At 48.9% G+C, this 17675-nt stretch overlaps 1 protein-coding gene across 4 annotated transcripts in view; it reads left to right on the top strand.

Annotated features, from left to right (window-relative positions):
• ITGA9 (integrin subunit alpha 9) overlaps positions 1 to 17675 on the top strand; it is a 366875-nt gene that overhangs the window by 337660 nt on the left and 11540 nt on the right. For all 4 annotated transcript variants that reach the window (XM_032270221.1, XM_032270232.1, XM_032270240.1 and 1 more), the window contains one exon: positions 9668 to 9787. In XM_032270221.1, coding sequence (XP_032126112.1) covers positions 9668 to 9787 — 120 coding nt within the window. The remainder of the gene's footprint in view (positions 1 to 9667; positions 9788 to 17675) is intronic.

Below are 17675 nucleotides of genomic sequence, written 5' to 3' on the forward strand. Positions count from 1 at the left end.
AAGTACTTGTTTGATGAGCATTTATTGAGGGCTTGCTAAGAGCCAGGCACTGTGCTAGGCACTGGGGACTCGCTGGTGAACAAAGGAGACATGATCCCCGCCCTCCCAGGGCAGCTGTCAGCAAGGACACAAACTAAGATTCTATTTCCAGTTGAGTTTGGTCCCCAGGGAGTAGCCTGCTTTAGATTGGGGGCCGAGGAATGTTTCTCCAAGGAGGCTGAGACTGGTAGGTGAGAAGGAATTTGCTTAGTAAGCATGAGGAAGAGTGTCCCAGTTGGGGAGGAGAGCTGTATGGAGCCCCAAATGGCTTAGCCTCTTCAAGGCACTGAAAGCCCAGGCAGCAGGAAGCTGGTGAGCAGGGAAGAGAACTACGGTGGACATAGACAGAGTCCACACCAGGTAACACACTGGGCGGTTACAGAGGAAACCCATTGAAAGCTTCTGCTTGGAGCGGGGAATGGCATGATCCAATGTATGCTCTTTAAAAATCATAGGCCAGTGCGTGGACGGGGGATTGTAGGGGCAATGGCGGAAATAAGGAGCTGATTAGAAGGCTGTGACCGTCACCTGGCAAGAGGTCAGGGTGCCGGAGGAGGTAGATCAAGTGGCTAGTAGGTCTGTGTCAGTGAAGGCACGGTGACTGGTGGCAGTCACACGTAAGGAATGCTTACCCTGCAGGGCTGGGAGGGGTCCAATGTCATCTCGGTGCAAAGCCCCTTGCACGGCACATCCACAGGGGCACTCCGTTAATAGTGGCTGTCATTGCGTAAAGAGATGGCCAAGGAGAAGATGAAGCACATGAAAAATGAGCCACCTTCTCCTCAGATCCTCAAGTCCTGGTCAGTTTACTCTAAATCCAAGTTTCTAGTCATCGTGATCACCATCATCACCATCATCATCATTATTTTTAGGCAACAGAACCCATTTCCACTTTGAAATATGGTTTGGTTGACTCAGGGGTGAAGTTCCTGGAACTCCCTCTTGGCAGCTTCAAGCCACCATTTTCCCTTGATGGCTTCCGTAGTACCTCACTGGACCCCTGGGCTCTAAAGAAGCCACTGCTATGGAAAGTGGTATTTTCAGGTTTCCCAGTTCATCAGAGGCTTTCACTAGACGCTAGTTATACCCCCAGTAAGTATGAGCAAGATGAAATTTTTACCCTTAAGCCTTCCACAGCCCCAAACAAGTCAAAACACCCACGCACACAGACACGTGCACACACGCAAACACACACACGCATACACGCACGCACACATGCATACACACATGCACACACACACCCCTGCAACACTGTATGTGTATGTGCCCAATGTGTCTTTAAGGAATTTCCTACGTGTACAAAGAAGATCAGGCATTCAAGATGAAGTCGGATGGTGTGTCGGGCTGGATTCTCAAGAGGCAAACCCTGAGATGAGGGCATCATGTAAGGAGTTTATTTAGGGAGGTGTTCCCAGTGGGACCCGGAAAGAAACGGGACAGGATAGGAAAGAGGAGAAGGGAAGCAAGGGTGAGATTTCAGGGACCATCTTAGCCTCACCCTGATCCTGTGTGAACTCTGGAGCACAAATAACACCTCGGAGTTGGTCCTGCCTGGAAGCAGGCGAGCTGGGCTGTCACACTCCTGTACCTGCCAGTCATTGGTTGAGGCTGCCTCAGAGGTAGGAACCCCAAGGCACTTTACCCTCTAAAAGTGAGGCAGGCCTCTAGAAGTGAAGGCGTGGCAAACCTGGGGACTAGGCAGGCCGAAGCAAGAGAGGGGACCCAAGGGCATCTGGGCAGAGAACCGAGTCTTGGCCGCAGACAGAAGTGTTATCCACTCCAAGCTTGGGTGCTTCTCTCAGCACGTGTGTCCATGTCCCATTAAGATGAATGACCTCGTGTGAGGTGTGCTTGAATCTGCTCACTTCCTGTGAGGTGCTGGGCACGTGCTATGGTGACCTCCTGTCACTGTGGCATCACCTGTGGAACTACACACTATGACTTCCATTTTCAATTGAGGAAATGGAGGCTCCAGGAGTGAATGAGCCTGCCAGATGCCCCGCAGCTGGTCGGTGGAAGAGCCAAGTCTGCCCGCAGTTCTGCCTTTTGGCGAGCCCTGAGTCTGCCTTGACCCTTTGCCCTCTGGCCTGTGCTGTCCTGTAGCCCGGAGCCCACACACAGAGCCGGTGGGAGGAATCGCAGTCCTGGGTGGTAGACAGCTGACCCTCTGTCTTAGGAGTGACCCTTGGCTCGGATGGCCTCAGAAGCACATCATGTGCAGACTTACTTGGTGGTCAGGTGGCTTTGGAACTCTTGCATTGTGTCCTGGTTCTTAACCAGATGCACAGATGTTCAGTCAAGGGAATAAGGGCTCCTCAGGACACTCTATCACTGGAGGTAAATGAGCTCCATTTCCTCCCTTTTTAAGGAGCTATGTAAGGATTATGGGAAGTAGTAGATAGAACACCTCTCAGCACATGGTAGGTACTCTACAAATGTGATCCATTACCAATAACAGGAATTAGCAGAGCCCAGCTCATTCCTCTGCAAATTCTAACAGAGCAGGAAATTTCGGAAATGTGACACCTGGCAGGCACGGGGCACGTTTGACTTGTTCATCACAGCACAGACTTACAGTGCCAATCTTGCCAAATGCACAGCTGGTTTTCTGTTCATTTATGTCATCTCCATAAATCTCCCTGTGCCCCTGAACTGGCTTGCTTTCTGAGGCTGAGTTCTGACAGCCATCTGAGGCATGGTTCTGCCGAAAACATTTCTTCCAGCCTCAACTGCCCTGTCTTCCTCCTCCCTCCCCCCACCTCCACTGGCTATTAGATGGAATCAGAAGCAGGTGGAAATGTCATGTCACTATCCCAAATGTTCTCTTTCCACTCCTTCTTGTATGTAAATCCCTTCCTTCTGTTGAGACAAGTGTGTGACCTTGACTGCAGAGAGCGTCTTGCCCTTGTCACCGGCCTTCTGCTGGCCGAGGTGTGGAGTTGAACCTCCTCTTGGGTGGTATTGAGCTGTCCCCCCGCCGCTAGAAGCTGTCCATCCAGCAGAGGCCTGGGCGAGATGTACCTCCATTGTGGTCATATTCCCAGGCCTTGTGGAGACATGGGCATTGCCAGCTGTTACATTAGGCGTATTTGCATTGGTTAGAACATAAACGTTTTTCCAGAAACACAGAAATAAATCAAATAGTGTGGTTTGGGTTCACCCACTGCCTCAGACTGGAAGCTGGCCTCTGGCCACTCCCTGACACCAGCTTGGCAACCTCAGGTGCATTAAACTCTACAGCAGTAGGCAGGGTGCCAGTGTCTGGACCTGCGTCAAAGGCCTGTTTGCCCTCCTCAAAGGCCCCCTTGAGACAGATCCTCACGCTCCTCATTTTCATCTGTTTTGCTGGTCAGCATCCAGTGCATGAGCCCTCCAGCCAGGGTCCACACCAGGCCATCAGCCATCCCTTCACTGGCCAGAGCGCCTGCCTTCCCCAGCTCAGCCTGCTACCACCTCCACAGCCACTTCCTCAAAACCAGCAGACTTCCCCTCCTTAGTCAATTTCCTCCTTTCACGCCACCTCCTTTCTTATTGAAAGCATGGATCTAGCCTGGTGAAACCGTTTCCCCTGCAGCCCTCTCACTGGGACTGTTTTTCCCTTATACAACCACGTGCAGTTATGTCTTCCAGTCTAGATTCATTTTGCAGCATACTTTGCAAAATGCAAATCACATCACTCCCCGGCTCCAAACCCCTCAGCAGCCTCCCATTCCTCTTATGGTAAAGCATGGAGATCTTACTGCGGCCTCCATCTCCTGCCTCTCCAGCACATCGTGAACATCTTCCTGTGGCTGCCTGTTCATTCTGTTTGCTCCAGTCCACTGGCTGATGGCAGTTGCCAAGTTCACTCATGCCAAAGCGTTCATTTCTGCCTGTCCCTTCACCTTCAGGTCAGGTAGCTCCTCAGGGAACTCTGTTCACTCCCATGCCTCTGTACGAGGATCTTTTATCCTCATGAGCTTCTCCTTGTAGCACTTCCCACAGTTTTAATTTAGCATTTATTTGCCTAATTGGCTGGTAGTCTCTGGAACCTGGAAGTTCTATGAGTGCAAACACTGTCTGTTTTATTCATCAGTGAATTTCCACAATGTCTAGCACATAGGAGACACTACAGACACATTTGTTGGATGGATGGATGGACGAACGGACGGATGGATGGACGGATGGACTGAATGGATGGACAGATTGATTGACAGATGGATAGGTGGGTGGATGGGCAGATGGATGGATGGATGGCCAAGACTCCCCCAAAAGATTTAACATTTGCTAATATATTTTTGAAGGAGAAAGAAAATCACATTCAGAGACTCCAGCTTCAAATCCCACCATCTCTTTTGTTGCAGACTGAGTCATGCTCATAATTCATCTGATTTTTTAGCAGAAAGGATGTTGAATGTATTCCTTTGTATATTCATTAATCATATAATGAAACACTGCCTTGGTTCAGGTGATAGGAATGCACGCATTCATGTCCTTATTGTATACGAATTCAGTTTACTGGAGTCTATAGACAGGAAGATTCATCATTACCTTAGAGAATGAGAAGGACCTAGAACTGCGACTGTGAAGTATACAGCTGTGGTTTTAAAACTCTGTTTTGTTGGAGCCATGGGTTCCCTTGAGTTGGTTCAGGGGCTGCTGAGGCCAGGGTAGGAAGAAACAGGGCTTAGAAAGAGAGGCTGGGCCAGCTACAGTGGCTCACACATGTAATCCCAAAACGCTGGGAGGCTGAGGCAGGCAGATAACTTCAGTGCAGAAGTTCGAGACCAGCCTGGGCAACCTGGCAAAATCATGTCTCTACAATTATTATTATTATTATTATTATTATTATTATTATTATTATTAGTTGGGTATGGTGTGTGTGCCTGTAGTCCCAGCTTCTTGGGTGGCTGAGGTGGGAGAATCACTTGAGCCCAGAAGGTTTAGTCTATAGTAAGCCAAGATTGTGCCACTTCACTCCAGTCTGAGAACAGAGTGAGACCCTGTCTCCAAAAAATAAAAACAAATGGGGGCTGAGTAGGCTGGATTCTAGCTGCCCACCTGAGTAGCATTTATACATTGGGATGCCACAGTAGGTTGAAAATTACTATGTTTCCAAGATCTCAGAGAGTGATTAATTCTGCTGAAGACAGGGGAGTAAGGCAGGCTTCTTGGGAAAGGAGATATTGGAGCAGAGTCTCTCCATCAAAAAAAAAATTGGTTTTACTTGCCTTTAAAATGCTCAGTTAAAAAAATAATAAAAAGTAGAAAAGAAATAACATTCTTAATATTAAAACACACCTATTTAAAGAGTTCCTACTATATTTCTGCAAAGCTGAAATCTTCTATATATTAGATAATCTTCTGATTATTTATTTTATTTTCTTATTTTTTTGAGACAGAGTCTTGCTCTGTCGCTCAGGCTGGAGTGCAGTGGCGCGATCCCAGCTCGCTGCAGACTTTACCTCCTAGATTCAAGTGATTCTCTGCCTCAGCCACCCAAAACGTTGGGATTACAAGCATGCACCACCACACCGGGCTAATTTTTGTATGAGATGGGGTTTCGCCATGTTGGTCAGGCTGGCTTGAACTCCTGGCCTCAAGTAATCCACCTGCCTCATCCTCCCAAAGTGATGGGATCACAGGCATGAGCCACCTCACCCAGCCTATTTTATTTAGACAGGATCTTGCTTTGTCACCCAGGCTGGAGTGCAGTGGCACAGTCACGGCTCACTGCAGCCTTGATATCCTCTGTTCATATGATCCTCCAGCCTCAGCCTCCCAAGTAGCTGGAATGACAGGTGCATGCCACCATGCCCAGCTAATTTCTGTGTTTTTGTAGAGACAAGGTCTTGCTGTGTTACCCAGACTGGTCTTGGACTCCTAGGCTCAAGCAACCCTCCCACCTTGGCCTCCCAAAGTGCTGGGATTATAAGCGTGAGCCAGCGTCTTCTGATTTTTTAACTTAGCATAATAAACTTATCATTTTCCTCACATTATTACTATGTTTTCAAAAGTATCTATAATTTGGAAATGAGGCAAAAGGATGATTACATTTCCTTTCAGTGTCAGACTGGAGCATGCCCTCGCCCTTTCTACTCAAAGTGTGGTCCACGGACCAGATTATTTGCAATCTAGGCTCTCAGGCCCCACTCTAGACTCTAATTCAGAATCTGCCTTTCAACAGAGTTCCTCATGTGATTCTTACACACAGTAAAATTTGAGAAGCACCGATCTGCAGGCCTGCCTAACCCTCCAGGGCCCAAATTCTGTGAAGTTACATATTAACTTATGGAAGGCTGATAAGTTATCAATGACTATTGCCAGTGAAGATAAAAATGATTTCTGTTTGACTGAAAATATAATCCCAAAGGTTAGAGTTTATCACCTTGTAGGGTTAGAGTTTATCACCTTGTAGGGTATTAGCCAGGTTTGTATTTGATTTAGCAATCTGATTTCAGTAATTATTTTTCCTGTGACTACACATTTTTTTCTGGTCTTTTTAAAACTAGCTTTACCACCCTGCTGGCTTCCTCAATAATAAATTAATCTTTGCCATATATTCACTGTATATTTATATAAGAATTATGTTTTAACTTTTTGAAAATTATGCTTTGACAGCCAGCTTTACTGTCATCATTGTTGATAATTCTATGATATCCTATTTTGTGATTGACCATAGTTTACTTATCTACTGCCCGTAGGTTAGACACTTAGGATGTTGCTAATTCAGCACCAATATAAATAATTCTGCAGTGAACATTTTTGAGCATCAAACTTTTTCTGTATTTTATATTTCTTTCCTTTGAGTAAGTTTTCAGGTACAGAATGAATGGATCAAAGGGTATGAACATTGTTATTTTTTTCTTTCTTTTTTTTTTTTTTCTTGAGACAGTCTTGCTCTGTCACCCAAGCTGGAGTGCAGTGTCACCATCTTGGTTCACGGCAACCTCTGCCTCCTGGGTTCAAGTGGTTCTCCTGTCTCAGCCTCCCAAGTAGCTGGGACTACAGACGTGCGCCATCACGCCTGGCTGATTTTTGTACTTTTAGTAGAGATGGGGTTTCACCATGTTGGCCAGGCTGATCAAGTATGAACGTTTTTAGATGAACAGTAATGAGTTTGTCAGATGGACAAGGATGGAAGGGCATTCCAGGAGGCAAGAGCGGCCTGCAGAGAGGCTGGGGACCACTGGTCTCACAGGCGAGGGACCTCTACCTGGCTAGAATGTAAATATGTGTCCTGGAAGCAGCTGGAAAGGTAGGAAGGAGATGAGAATGTGAAGGGCCTGGTGTCCTGATTTAGATGCTCAGCCTAAAGGAAAGCCACGGACCCTGTAAACCGAGAAGTGACATGGTGAGACCTGTGCTTTGGGAAGACAAATCTAACAGCAGGGAGGCCTCCCCAAGACTCCTGCAATAGAGCTAGTGAGAGAAGACGAGATGTGAGCCAGGAAGTATCTGGGATGGAGAGAAGAGGATGGAGAGAAAAGATGTTTAGAGAGGTGTAGCGCTTAACCAGGATCACCCGGCTCATTGGTGGTGGAGACGGGACCTGATCATTGGTGCTTCTTGACCCTCCGTGTCATCCAGGCTACTGTTCCTTCCTTGGGGTTTTGTTTTTTAATCTAAGATATGACTTGTTAGAGCTGCATGATGCTCAGATCATCACTCAGATGAGTTTATGGGAGCTGCGATGTGAGAGAGCAGGCTGAGGCTCTGCCAGAGCACGAAGCAAGCATCCAAGGGGATGAGCAGCTTGCCTCAAAGTAAGACGAGATAAAGCCCACATTCCGGGGAAGTGACAGGGCATTCTTGTGGAACTTGCCAGACTAAACTGTAGCTGCTACTTTAACCTCTGTGTCCACAAAACCAGACCTCCAACATGGATTTGCTGGTATACAGATTTCAGTGTCCCTAACAAGCCATCTGGGTTAGCACAGGGGGCTGGGCTTTGCAGCTAACCCCACTGAGCTCAGTGTCTCAGTCTGATTCGCAGTCAGCAATAAGGTTTAACAGACTTTTCTCACACCCAGGTGCTTTCACAGAACTGCCACATTTTCCCTATCAGACCCCCATTTCACAGAAGAAGAGAAAGTAGTATCATGGTTGCCTACGTCTGCACCAGGACCAGGATTAACGCCAGCACTCCTCCCTCCCCAACTTTCCTAACGGTTCCTCACAGTTCATCTGTACAAGACACCACGAGAGATTCCAAATGCAAGAGGCGATTTGGTCCACAGCAAAACCCAAAGACATGAATCTGACTGCCTTAAAAATGGGAACTGCTCATCTGAACTAGATAGAAAATAGTGGATTTAGGATGACAGACGTCAGAGTCCACTTTTGTCCCACCACCTCCCACCTATCAGTGTTTTTCCTTGAGGATTGCCTGTTGTCTGAAAATTGCTCTTTTTAATAGCCCCAAGCTGGAAACAACCTCCATGCCCATCAATAGCAATATCAATTCATGCCCAGTTGATAGCATGAATAAGTAGTGGTGTGTCCACACAGGGGAATACTATACAGCAGTGACAGTGGACATACCACAGCCTGGCACAGTTTCCCAAACATAACAGTGAGAGAAAGAAACCGGGTACACACCTGTAATCCCAGCACTTTGGGAGGCCGAAGCGGGTGGATCACCTGAGGTCAGGAGTTCAAGACCAGCCTGGCCAACATGTTGAAACCCTATCTCTACTAAAAATACAAAAATCAGCTGAGTGTGGTGGGATACCCCTGTAATCCCAGCTACTTGGGAAGCTGAGACAAGAGAATTGCTTGAACCCAGGAGGCAGAGTTTGCAGTGAGTTATTTGCCACTGCACTCCAACCTGGGCAACAGAGCAAGACTCTGTCAAAAAAAAAAAAAAAAAAAAAAAAAAAAGGTACAGTAGTTCATACAGTGTCATTCCATTTGTATTGAGGACCAAAAAAAGCAGGTGATGCCAATCTAAGCTGTTAGACATCCTTGGTCGGGGTGGGGAATGGAAGGAAAGGGGAAGGGAGCTTCTAGAGAGCTGGTCACCTTCCGTTTCTTGATCTAGGCTGCTAGTTACACACATGCATTTAGCATTTGGTATGTGAAAATTCAGCGAGCGGTACACTTAGGATACTTTATGTATATTCAACTTCAATAAGTAATTTTTAAAAAGTAAAAAGAGGCCAGGCACAGTGGCTCATGCCTGTAATCCCAGCACTTTAGGAGGCCAAGGTGGGCAGATCACGAAGTCAAGAGATCGAGACCATCCTGACCAACATGGTGAAACCTCGTCTTTACTAAAAAGTACAAAAAATTAGCTGGGCGTGGTGGTGTGTGCCTGTAGTCCCAGCTACTTGGGAGGCTGAGGCGGAAGAATCACTTGAACCAGGAGGCCGAGGTTGCAGTGAGCCGGGATCGTGCCACTGCACTCCAGCCTGGTGAGACTCTGTCTCAAAAAAAAAAAGCAAAAAGAGCTGGGAGTGGTGACTCACACCTGTAATCCCAGCACTCTGGGAGGCTGAGACAGGAGAGTCTCTTGAACCCGGGGAGCATAGGTTGCAGTGAGCCGAGATTGCGCCATTGCAGTTCAGCCTGGGCGACAGAACAAGACTCTGTCTCAAAAACAAACAAACAAAAAAGGAAACGTTTTCACTATTGCGCTGTCTCCTAGGTGGTCTTCGAGGCCCTGCACAGTCTGGAGCCCCGTGGCTACGTCGTGGGGTGGATCATCGCCATCAGCTTGTTGGTGGGAATCCTCATCTTCCTGCTGCTGGCCGTGCTGCTCTGGAAGGTGAGTCCGGCGGTTGCAGGTCCCCCTGGAGTCCCCACCCATGGATACCCAGCTCTCCCACTTCTCCAGGGAAGAAGAAGTATCCTGTTAGAGCTTCCTTCATGGCATGGCTATAGCAAAGGACAGTGACCCTTCAGGCAGGGAGTGGAATCCTGGCTCCCCTTGAGGCCATTCACAACTGAGGATTTGGACCACTTCAGAGAGAGGGCCAAAGTCTCCGTTCTCTCTTCTCCTACCTTTCCTTAGAGTCCTCCTGTAGGATGGTGAGAACCTAACTCCGTAACAGAAGCCTGAGGAGGAACTCCCAAGAGGGGGTGATTAACCATTTGCATGAAGAAAGATCAGAGGGGAACGATAGAGCAATTCTTCCTTCTTTTCTTCTGTGCAATATGAGGACGACCTCTGCCCAGAATCCCTGAGTAACTGAGATGGGCTACAGTCCAGAGTAGCTCCATCACAACTTCTCCAGACCTCATGCTGGTTTATTTGGAGGTGGCCCAGGGCGTAGACCTGTCCTGCCTCAAGCATCACTCGCTCAAGGAGTAAAACTGTCCTCATCCCCATGTCGAGGATGGCGTTTTTGCCACACTCTCTCTTAGAGACCCGGAGTCCTTTTCCTTCAGATCCTCTCTGTCCATCAGTGACGTGTCAGAGGCTTTGACTGAGAACATCTGTCTCTCCCTTGTCTCCACCGTGTCCCCAGCTCTAAAATAGCACCAGGGACCATAACTGTGACCTCCTGACACCAAAGTCCATACTTCATTAGAATTCCAAGCTTGGGATGTAGCTGGAAACAGCCTCGTAGAGTATTAGAGATGGATATTTTAAAATGATTTCTTTGGGATTACAAAATAGTATGTATTTATTGACCAAACATGATAACATACCAATTACCCAAAAAAGTTGCAGAACACCAGGAGTTCATGTCCCAGAAATTTCCGTGGTGAGCATAGCACGGTCGCTCTTTGACCTTTTTCTCCGCATATATAGATAGAGACCAGGAGTTCTCATAGCATTGACTTATTTTTGAATAGCGTATTAGTTAATTTTGCAGTAATATACGCAATATATTTTCAGGTGAAGTACCTCTAAATTTAAAAGCAGTGGGTTCCCTTTTTTTAAAGTATGGGGTCTTGTTTGGTTGCCCAGGCTGGAGGGCAGTGGCACGATCATAGCTCACTGCAGCCTCTAACTCCTGGGCTCAAGCCATTTTCCTGCCTTCGCCTCCCAAGTAGCTGGGACTACAGGCATGCACAATGCCCAGCTCACTTTTTAAATTTTTTGTAAACATAGGGTTTCACTGTGTTTCTCATACTGGTCCTGAACTCCTGGCCTCTACCTCAGCCTCCCAAAGTGCTGCGATTACAGGCATGAGCCAGTGCACCTGGCCTGGATTTGATTTATTTATCTAGGAAAAACGTACACCTGTTTTTCCCAGAAGACGGTAGTGGGGACGTCTTTCCGTGTGTTTGAAGCACTCTTCCAGCACTTCTTAGGCTGTAGAGTGTCTGCAGTCTACTCATCCAGTCCCCCGATGCTGGAATTGAGGTTGCTCCCAGTTTGACACTTCTTCTAACAGTGCCACATTAAATATCCTTGGAGCCAAGTATTTGCACAAATCTTTCATTATGTTGTTAGGATGAAAGCCTAGAAACAGAATTACCATCAAAAGAATGCATATTTTAAGCCTATTACTTATTTTATTTTATTTATTCATTTATTTTGAGACGGAGTTTTGCTCTTGTCGCCCAGACTGAGGTGCAATGGCGTGATCTCAGCTCACTGCAGCCCCCCTCCCAGGTTCAAGTGATTCTCCTGCCTCAGCTTCCTGAATAGCTGGGATTACAGGCGCCCATCACCATGCCTGACTAATTTTTTTTTTTTTTTAGTAGAGATGGGGTTTCACCATGTTAACCAGGCTGGTCTTGAACTCCTGACCTCAGGTGATCCACCCACCTCGGCCTCCTAAAGTGCTGGGATTACAGGCGTGAGCTACCATGCCCGGGCTAAATGTTTTATTGCTATTGCAAATTGCCCTCTAGAAAGGTCATACCTATCTGCCCTCCCACAAGCAGTGTATCAGAAATGTTGGTTTGCCAATAGTGGATGTTACCTTTTTTTAAAAAATCCGCCAATTTGTTGTTTATTTAATCTGCATTCCCAGATAGATTCTTAATTCTCCCTTTTCTCCAACTCCAACTCCTTCCTACCGCAAAGGCCTCGGGTCTGTGGGTGGAGAACAAAGCCTGCCCAGTGTTTGGGATCTGAAAAGACGAGGCTTCTTGCTGAGTTGAGGGCTTTGGTGCATGAGTGTGTGGGTGTGTGCCCGCACGTGAGTGTGCGTGTGTGTGTGTGTGTGTGTGCGTGACTTCCTTCTGCCTTTATATGGGTTCTTAAAATGAGAGGAGCTGTGTCCTTTGTGGCGAGATGTGTGGGACCAGACAGGATGGAGCGGGCAGTGTTGTGGCTGTGCCCCACTTCCCCTTGTGGTCTGCATGCCCTCCTTCTGGCCGTCCCACCTGGCTCTGCCCCTCAGCCTGCCACCGGCTTTGTCTTGTTTTTGCTGTGTTTAAAGAAAGCGTGGTTGCAGGAGATGCTGTCATGGGTAGGCAGAACCCTGAGGTCACCCAGCTGTGGGGGCTCCAAAGAGCCACAACCTGAGAAGGCAGACTCCACCCTCTGCCACACACTGGGAGGGAGAGGGCAGTCACAGCCTCCAGGGACACACGGTGTACTCAGACCAAGGCTTGCCATAACTAACAGGTGGCAGGAAAGCTTTGAGGAGGCTGTCGAATGAGGCCACCTGGGTGAGCACAGCTTTGCTAGTCAACCCAGAGCAGCGTCTCATTTCAGCTCCCATTTCTCGAACACTTGCTGACACTGGACTAGGCGCTGGGGCGCAGCAATAACTGTGCCCTTCCCTGCCCTTGGCCGCCTCCCCACCTGGCACTAGACCTGCATGCACCGTGGACGGTGGCGAGCGCTGTGCAGTAACTGCTCTGGAAACTGAGGGGACGGTGCCGTGAGTCCCCTCCCTTGCCCCCAAGGAGGACGGAGGATTAAAAGTCACAGAGAAGTGTGATAGATGAGTGGCTTTGCAGGCTGGCAGCTGTGGGCAGCAATCCTGGCTCCCACACCTGCCTGACGTGCGGCCTTAGGAGGGTTGCCTACCCTCTCAGTTTCTTCCTCTGTAAAAAAGAGACCATCGCCTGCAGTTTGGTATGTAGAGATTATGCAGAGAAAATGTTTAGCACTGCGTTTAACACACAGAAGCCAGAAGGCGTTTCATAAATGAGGTGTCATTCCAGTCTGACCTTGAGCGTGGTTTGAGTTTTCCAGGCAGGGAAGGGCAGATGAAGTTTCCGTCTAGAGGGAAGGAAGAGGTGGGAAAATAAGCAGGGTTTGTAGGGAGCAGCTTGTAAAGTTTGTCACAGGAGGGCTATCACTGACCTCCAGCAAGACCATCTGCTGTAGCTGTGAAGGCCACCGCTGACCAGGACAAAGGGGGAGCATGGGAGGTCAGTGAGCAGAGCGGTGGCGAGGCCAGATCTGTGTCGAGAGAGAGAGAGGCTCATGCCTGTAATCTCACTGCTCTGGGAGGCCAAGCCTGGAGAATTGCTTGAGCCTAAGAATTTGAGGTTACAGTGAACTGTGATCACACCACTACACCAGGTGGTAGAACAAGACCATGTCTCTAAAAAAGAGAGAGAGATCTGGGGACAGTGTGAGGGCAAGAGCCGGGCCACTGCCATGGGTCATGGCAGGACAGGCAGGGTTTGCTGACCAGTTGGACTTGCAGGTGAAGGAGAAAGAAAGAGTAGCTCTCTCCTTGTGATTAGTTCAGACAAAGGATGGTTGCCCTTCATCAGGGTGGGGAATATAGGATTTGAAATAATCTGGGAAGAGAGGAGCTTGGTGTTGGGCTTTCTGAGTGCGTGGTGCCTACGGGAGGCTGGAAGACAAGGCTGCGCTTGCCTCATTCCCCGTCATCCCCACCTGGCAGAGGGAAGGTCAACAGAAGGAAGCCCCTTCTCTCTGCTTGACTGCACGCCTGCATTGCACTCCTTCCACCGCAGACCAGCTTTCTCTAGGTTCCCTACACACCATAGGAAGATGGTTGCCTCCAGCCCCTCCAAACTTGCATCTCAAGGACTGCTGGCCACAGATGCAGAATGACCAGCCACCTCTGATCCCTGGTCCCACATGTCTGGGAGACAGGATCTGCATGGCCCAGCTTGAGTCAAATGCCCACTCCTGTCAACTGTGGAAGGGAGGAAGGGAGTTGGCAGGGAGAGAATCCACCCGGCCCAGCGTGGCCACATGTCTCCCCGGAGGCTAGGGTGAGAGGAGGATTCAGGAGGATGGTTTAGGGGATGCTGGGGAAGAGACTCTCAGAAAAGGGAACAATTAGGCAGATACCCCAAAGGAGTTCCCTCCTGCAGGATTTCATGGTTGTCAGTGCTGCTGCTGCCTGAACTGCAGGCTGTTCTATCACACCAGCTAGCTATGCTGCATAACAAACTGCCCCCAAATTGAGTGGCTTAAAACAACCATTACATCAGACAGATTTCTGGGTCAGGGATCCAGGAAGGGTTTGGTTGGGTGATTCTTCTGCTGCATACAACATTGAGTGCGGTCACTTAGTGGCATTTGCCTGGTGGCTGAGGTGGTCTTCAGAGTCCAAGACAGCTTCACTCACATACCTGGCACCTTGGTAGGGGCAGCTGGAAGTCTGGATTCAGTCAAGTCCTTCTCCCTCTCCTTGTCAACTCAGGGCCTCTACATGTGGTCCTTCCAGCAGATGGTCTGACTTTTTCTGTGGTGGCTTAGGCTGCAAGAGAGCACAGTGACAGCTGCCAGCTCTCTTAAATGCGAGCCCACAGCAGCATGTCATCATTTACTCTGTTGGTGAAAGCTTTCACCTTTATCTTTTCTTTTCCCTGAGTCTCACTCTGTCACCCAGGCTGGAGTGTAATAGCATGATCTCGACTCACTGCAACCTCCATCTCCTGGGTTCAAGCAATTCTGCCTCAGTCTCCCGAGTAGCTGATATTACAGGTGCACACCACCACACCCGGCTAAATTTTGTATTTTTTGTAGAGATGGCATTTCACCATGTTGGCCAGGCTGGTCCTGAACTCCAGGCCTCAAGTGATCTACCTGCCTTGGCCTCCCAAAGTGCTGGGATTACAGGTGTGAGCCACCGTGACTTTTCTTTAAAACTCACTGTTACAAAGAAAAATTCGCCTAACTCGAAGTTCTGTTTTAAAGTAGATGAAACCTCATCTCTCTCTCATAGTGTCATAGATAAAATCACAATCGAGCTTCTTTGGGGAAGAGGAGGCAGATGGTAAATCTTGGTGCAGCATTTATGTCAGCGTGTGCAGTCTGTTCAGGCAATCTTGTAATAAGGGGCTTGGTGGAGGGGATTTCTTTAGGGGAAAAAAAATTTTTGCCTTAAAAGCCTAACTATGTGATGACTTTATAAGAGGGTAAAAGGGCAAATGAAATGTAGGATTATTGTAAAGACCTATGTATTTCTAGAACTTCAGCTTCAGACCTCTTGTCAACTCTGATTCCCATGTGTACAACCTAAGAAAGATGCATTACATTGTAGTGAATAGTGATTTGGCATCACACTGGCAGCATGGTGCAGTAAGCCAAAGACCTGTTGACTGATGGCCTAAACTCCAGCCTCATATTTGTCTTATATGGGAGATCGTGATGTTTCCGGCTTATTGCCATATTCCCTACGTAATGCCATATTCCCTCCGTTCCTTTCAAGGAGAAAGCCACTGAGTGGTACCCAGCTGCCACTGCTGACCGGTTGCTCACTTCACTGAGGGCCTTTGAAGACAGCGGGGACGGTGTTGAAGTCCTCTTCCCGTTACAGAACCGTGGCTCTTTTTTTTTTTTTTTTTTTTTTTGAGACGGAGTTTCGCTCTTGTTACCCAGGCTGGAGTGCAATGGCGTGATCTCGGCTTACCTCAACCTCCGCCTCCTGGGTTCAGGCAATTCTCCTGCCTCAGCCTCCTGAGTAGCTGGGATTACAGGCACGCACCACCATGCCCAGCTAATTTTTTGTATTTTTAGTAGAGACGGGGTTTCACCGTGTTGACCAGGATGGTCTCGATCTCTTGACCTCGTGATCCACCCGCCTCGGCCTCCCAAAGTGCTGGGATTACAGGCGTGAGCCACCGCACCCGGCAGAACCATGGCTCTTGAATGTCCTTCGAGAGTAGCTCTTGGCATTGCTGCCTGTGGTCCCTTGCTGCTGCCTTGAGCCCCCGAGCCCAAAGTGATTATTCCCAAAAGTGTTGCACGAATGCGAATTGCGACATGGCACTGAGAGCCGAGCAGAGCAGCTGGCCATGCACAGCATTCACAGTGCCACACGGGCCCCCGGGTCTGCACGCTTCGTGCTTGCAAGATGGCCAGCACCTTCATTAGGCAGGAAGTAGTGGGTCCTGTACGAGGTGGCAGGCCCTGGGCAAAGAGACAAAGATCGATAAAAACAGCCCTCACCTGGCCTTTTTCTTTTCTTTTCTTTTCTTTTGAGACAGTCTCACTCTGTCACCCAAACTGACTGGAGGGCAGTGGTGCAATCCCAGCTCACTGCAACCTCCGCCTCCCAGGTTCAAGCAATTCTCCTGCCTCAGCCTCCAGTGTGGCTGGGATTATACGTGCATGCCACCACGCCAGGCTGAGTTTTGTATTTTTGGTAGAGACGGAGTTTCACCATGTTGGCCAGGCTGGTCTTGAACTCCTGGCCTCAAGTGATGCACCCGCCTTGGCCTCCCAAAGTGCTGGGATTACAGGCGTGAGCCACCGTGCCTGACCTCAGCAACAACAGAGCCCTCACCTAGCCTTAAAGACCTTTAGGAAAATCAGCTTCAGCAAAGCCCTGAAAGGTGAGCAGGACTAGCCCTGTGCCACCAGCCCCAGGCCCTGCCTACACGTGCACTGTGGTGCTACTGTTTACCTAAAACAGAAAGCACCACACTCTCTGTCTAATGAAGGTGCCAGCCATCTTGCAAGCATAAAGCGTGCAGACCCGAAGGCTCAGCCAGTGCCTTTCCAGAGCTGAGCTCCAGGCTCCCTGCTGATGCATTCAGCCAGCCCAGCCCCTCATCTGCCTCTGACCCCGCGCAGCTCCCCGAGGCCTTCCAGAAAGCCCATCCACTGGCATCTCAGGCATCTTGTCAGGCTTGGCGGCAGCAGGCCCTGCCTGGCTCTGACACAAAATCCACAATGAGGGCCCCAAGCTAACCAGACCCTTCTTCAGATTCTGAAATGGATCCTAATCAGCCTTCCCAAAGCCGAGATGATAGCAGACACTGGGAGCCGTAATTTAAACTTTATGTGCGAGGATTACGGTAGCCAGCCAAACCACTGTGAGGAAGAAAACTTTGAAATATGAAGCGCTTTTAAAAGGGGAAAAGTCCAAGTGAGTCCCCTCTCCTTTCCTTCAGCTCCTGACTAGGCTGGAAGATGCCTGGGCCTGGCACCTCTTCAAGACAATCGTAAAAGCCTGTTTAGGAGGAAAATGTTTAATTGTTCAGAGGTGCAGGAGGGATCATGACTTTCTGCGTGACTTGCACCTTTAAGAAACACCCTCAGCTCATTAAGCCAGCCTGGGTCCTACGGAAAGAATGAAGACGAAGGGGTGTTTCTCCTTTCGAAGAATGATACCCCCCTCCCCTCACCTAGGGCTCCAAGCTCTTCCCTCCCTGTCTTGCTCTCTGCCTCCCTTACACCCTCCTCCCCTCCGCGGCTCTGTCCTTGTTTGTTTGCAGTTGACCAAAACATACAGGCCACCCCTCAGTAAAGGAGAGAGCTCCACACCCTCCCTCACTGCTGTCAGCTGAGGGCCTTCTCTCTCCCATCT

The sequence above is a fragment of the Sapajus apella genome, unplaced genomic scaffold (genome assembly GCF_009761245.1).
Source record: "Sapajus apella isolate SASKATOON/1434 unplaced genomic scaffold, GSC_monkey_1.0 scaffold4, whole genome shotgun sequence".
Taxonomy (NCBI): Eukaryota; Metazoa; Chordata; class Mammalia; order Primates; family Cebidae; genus Sapajus; species Sapajus apella.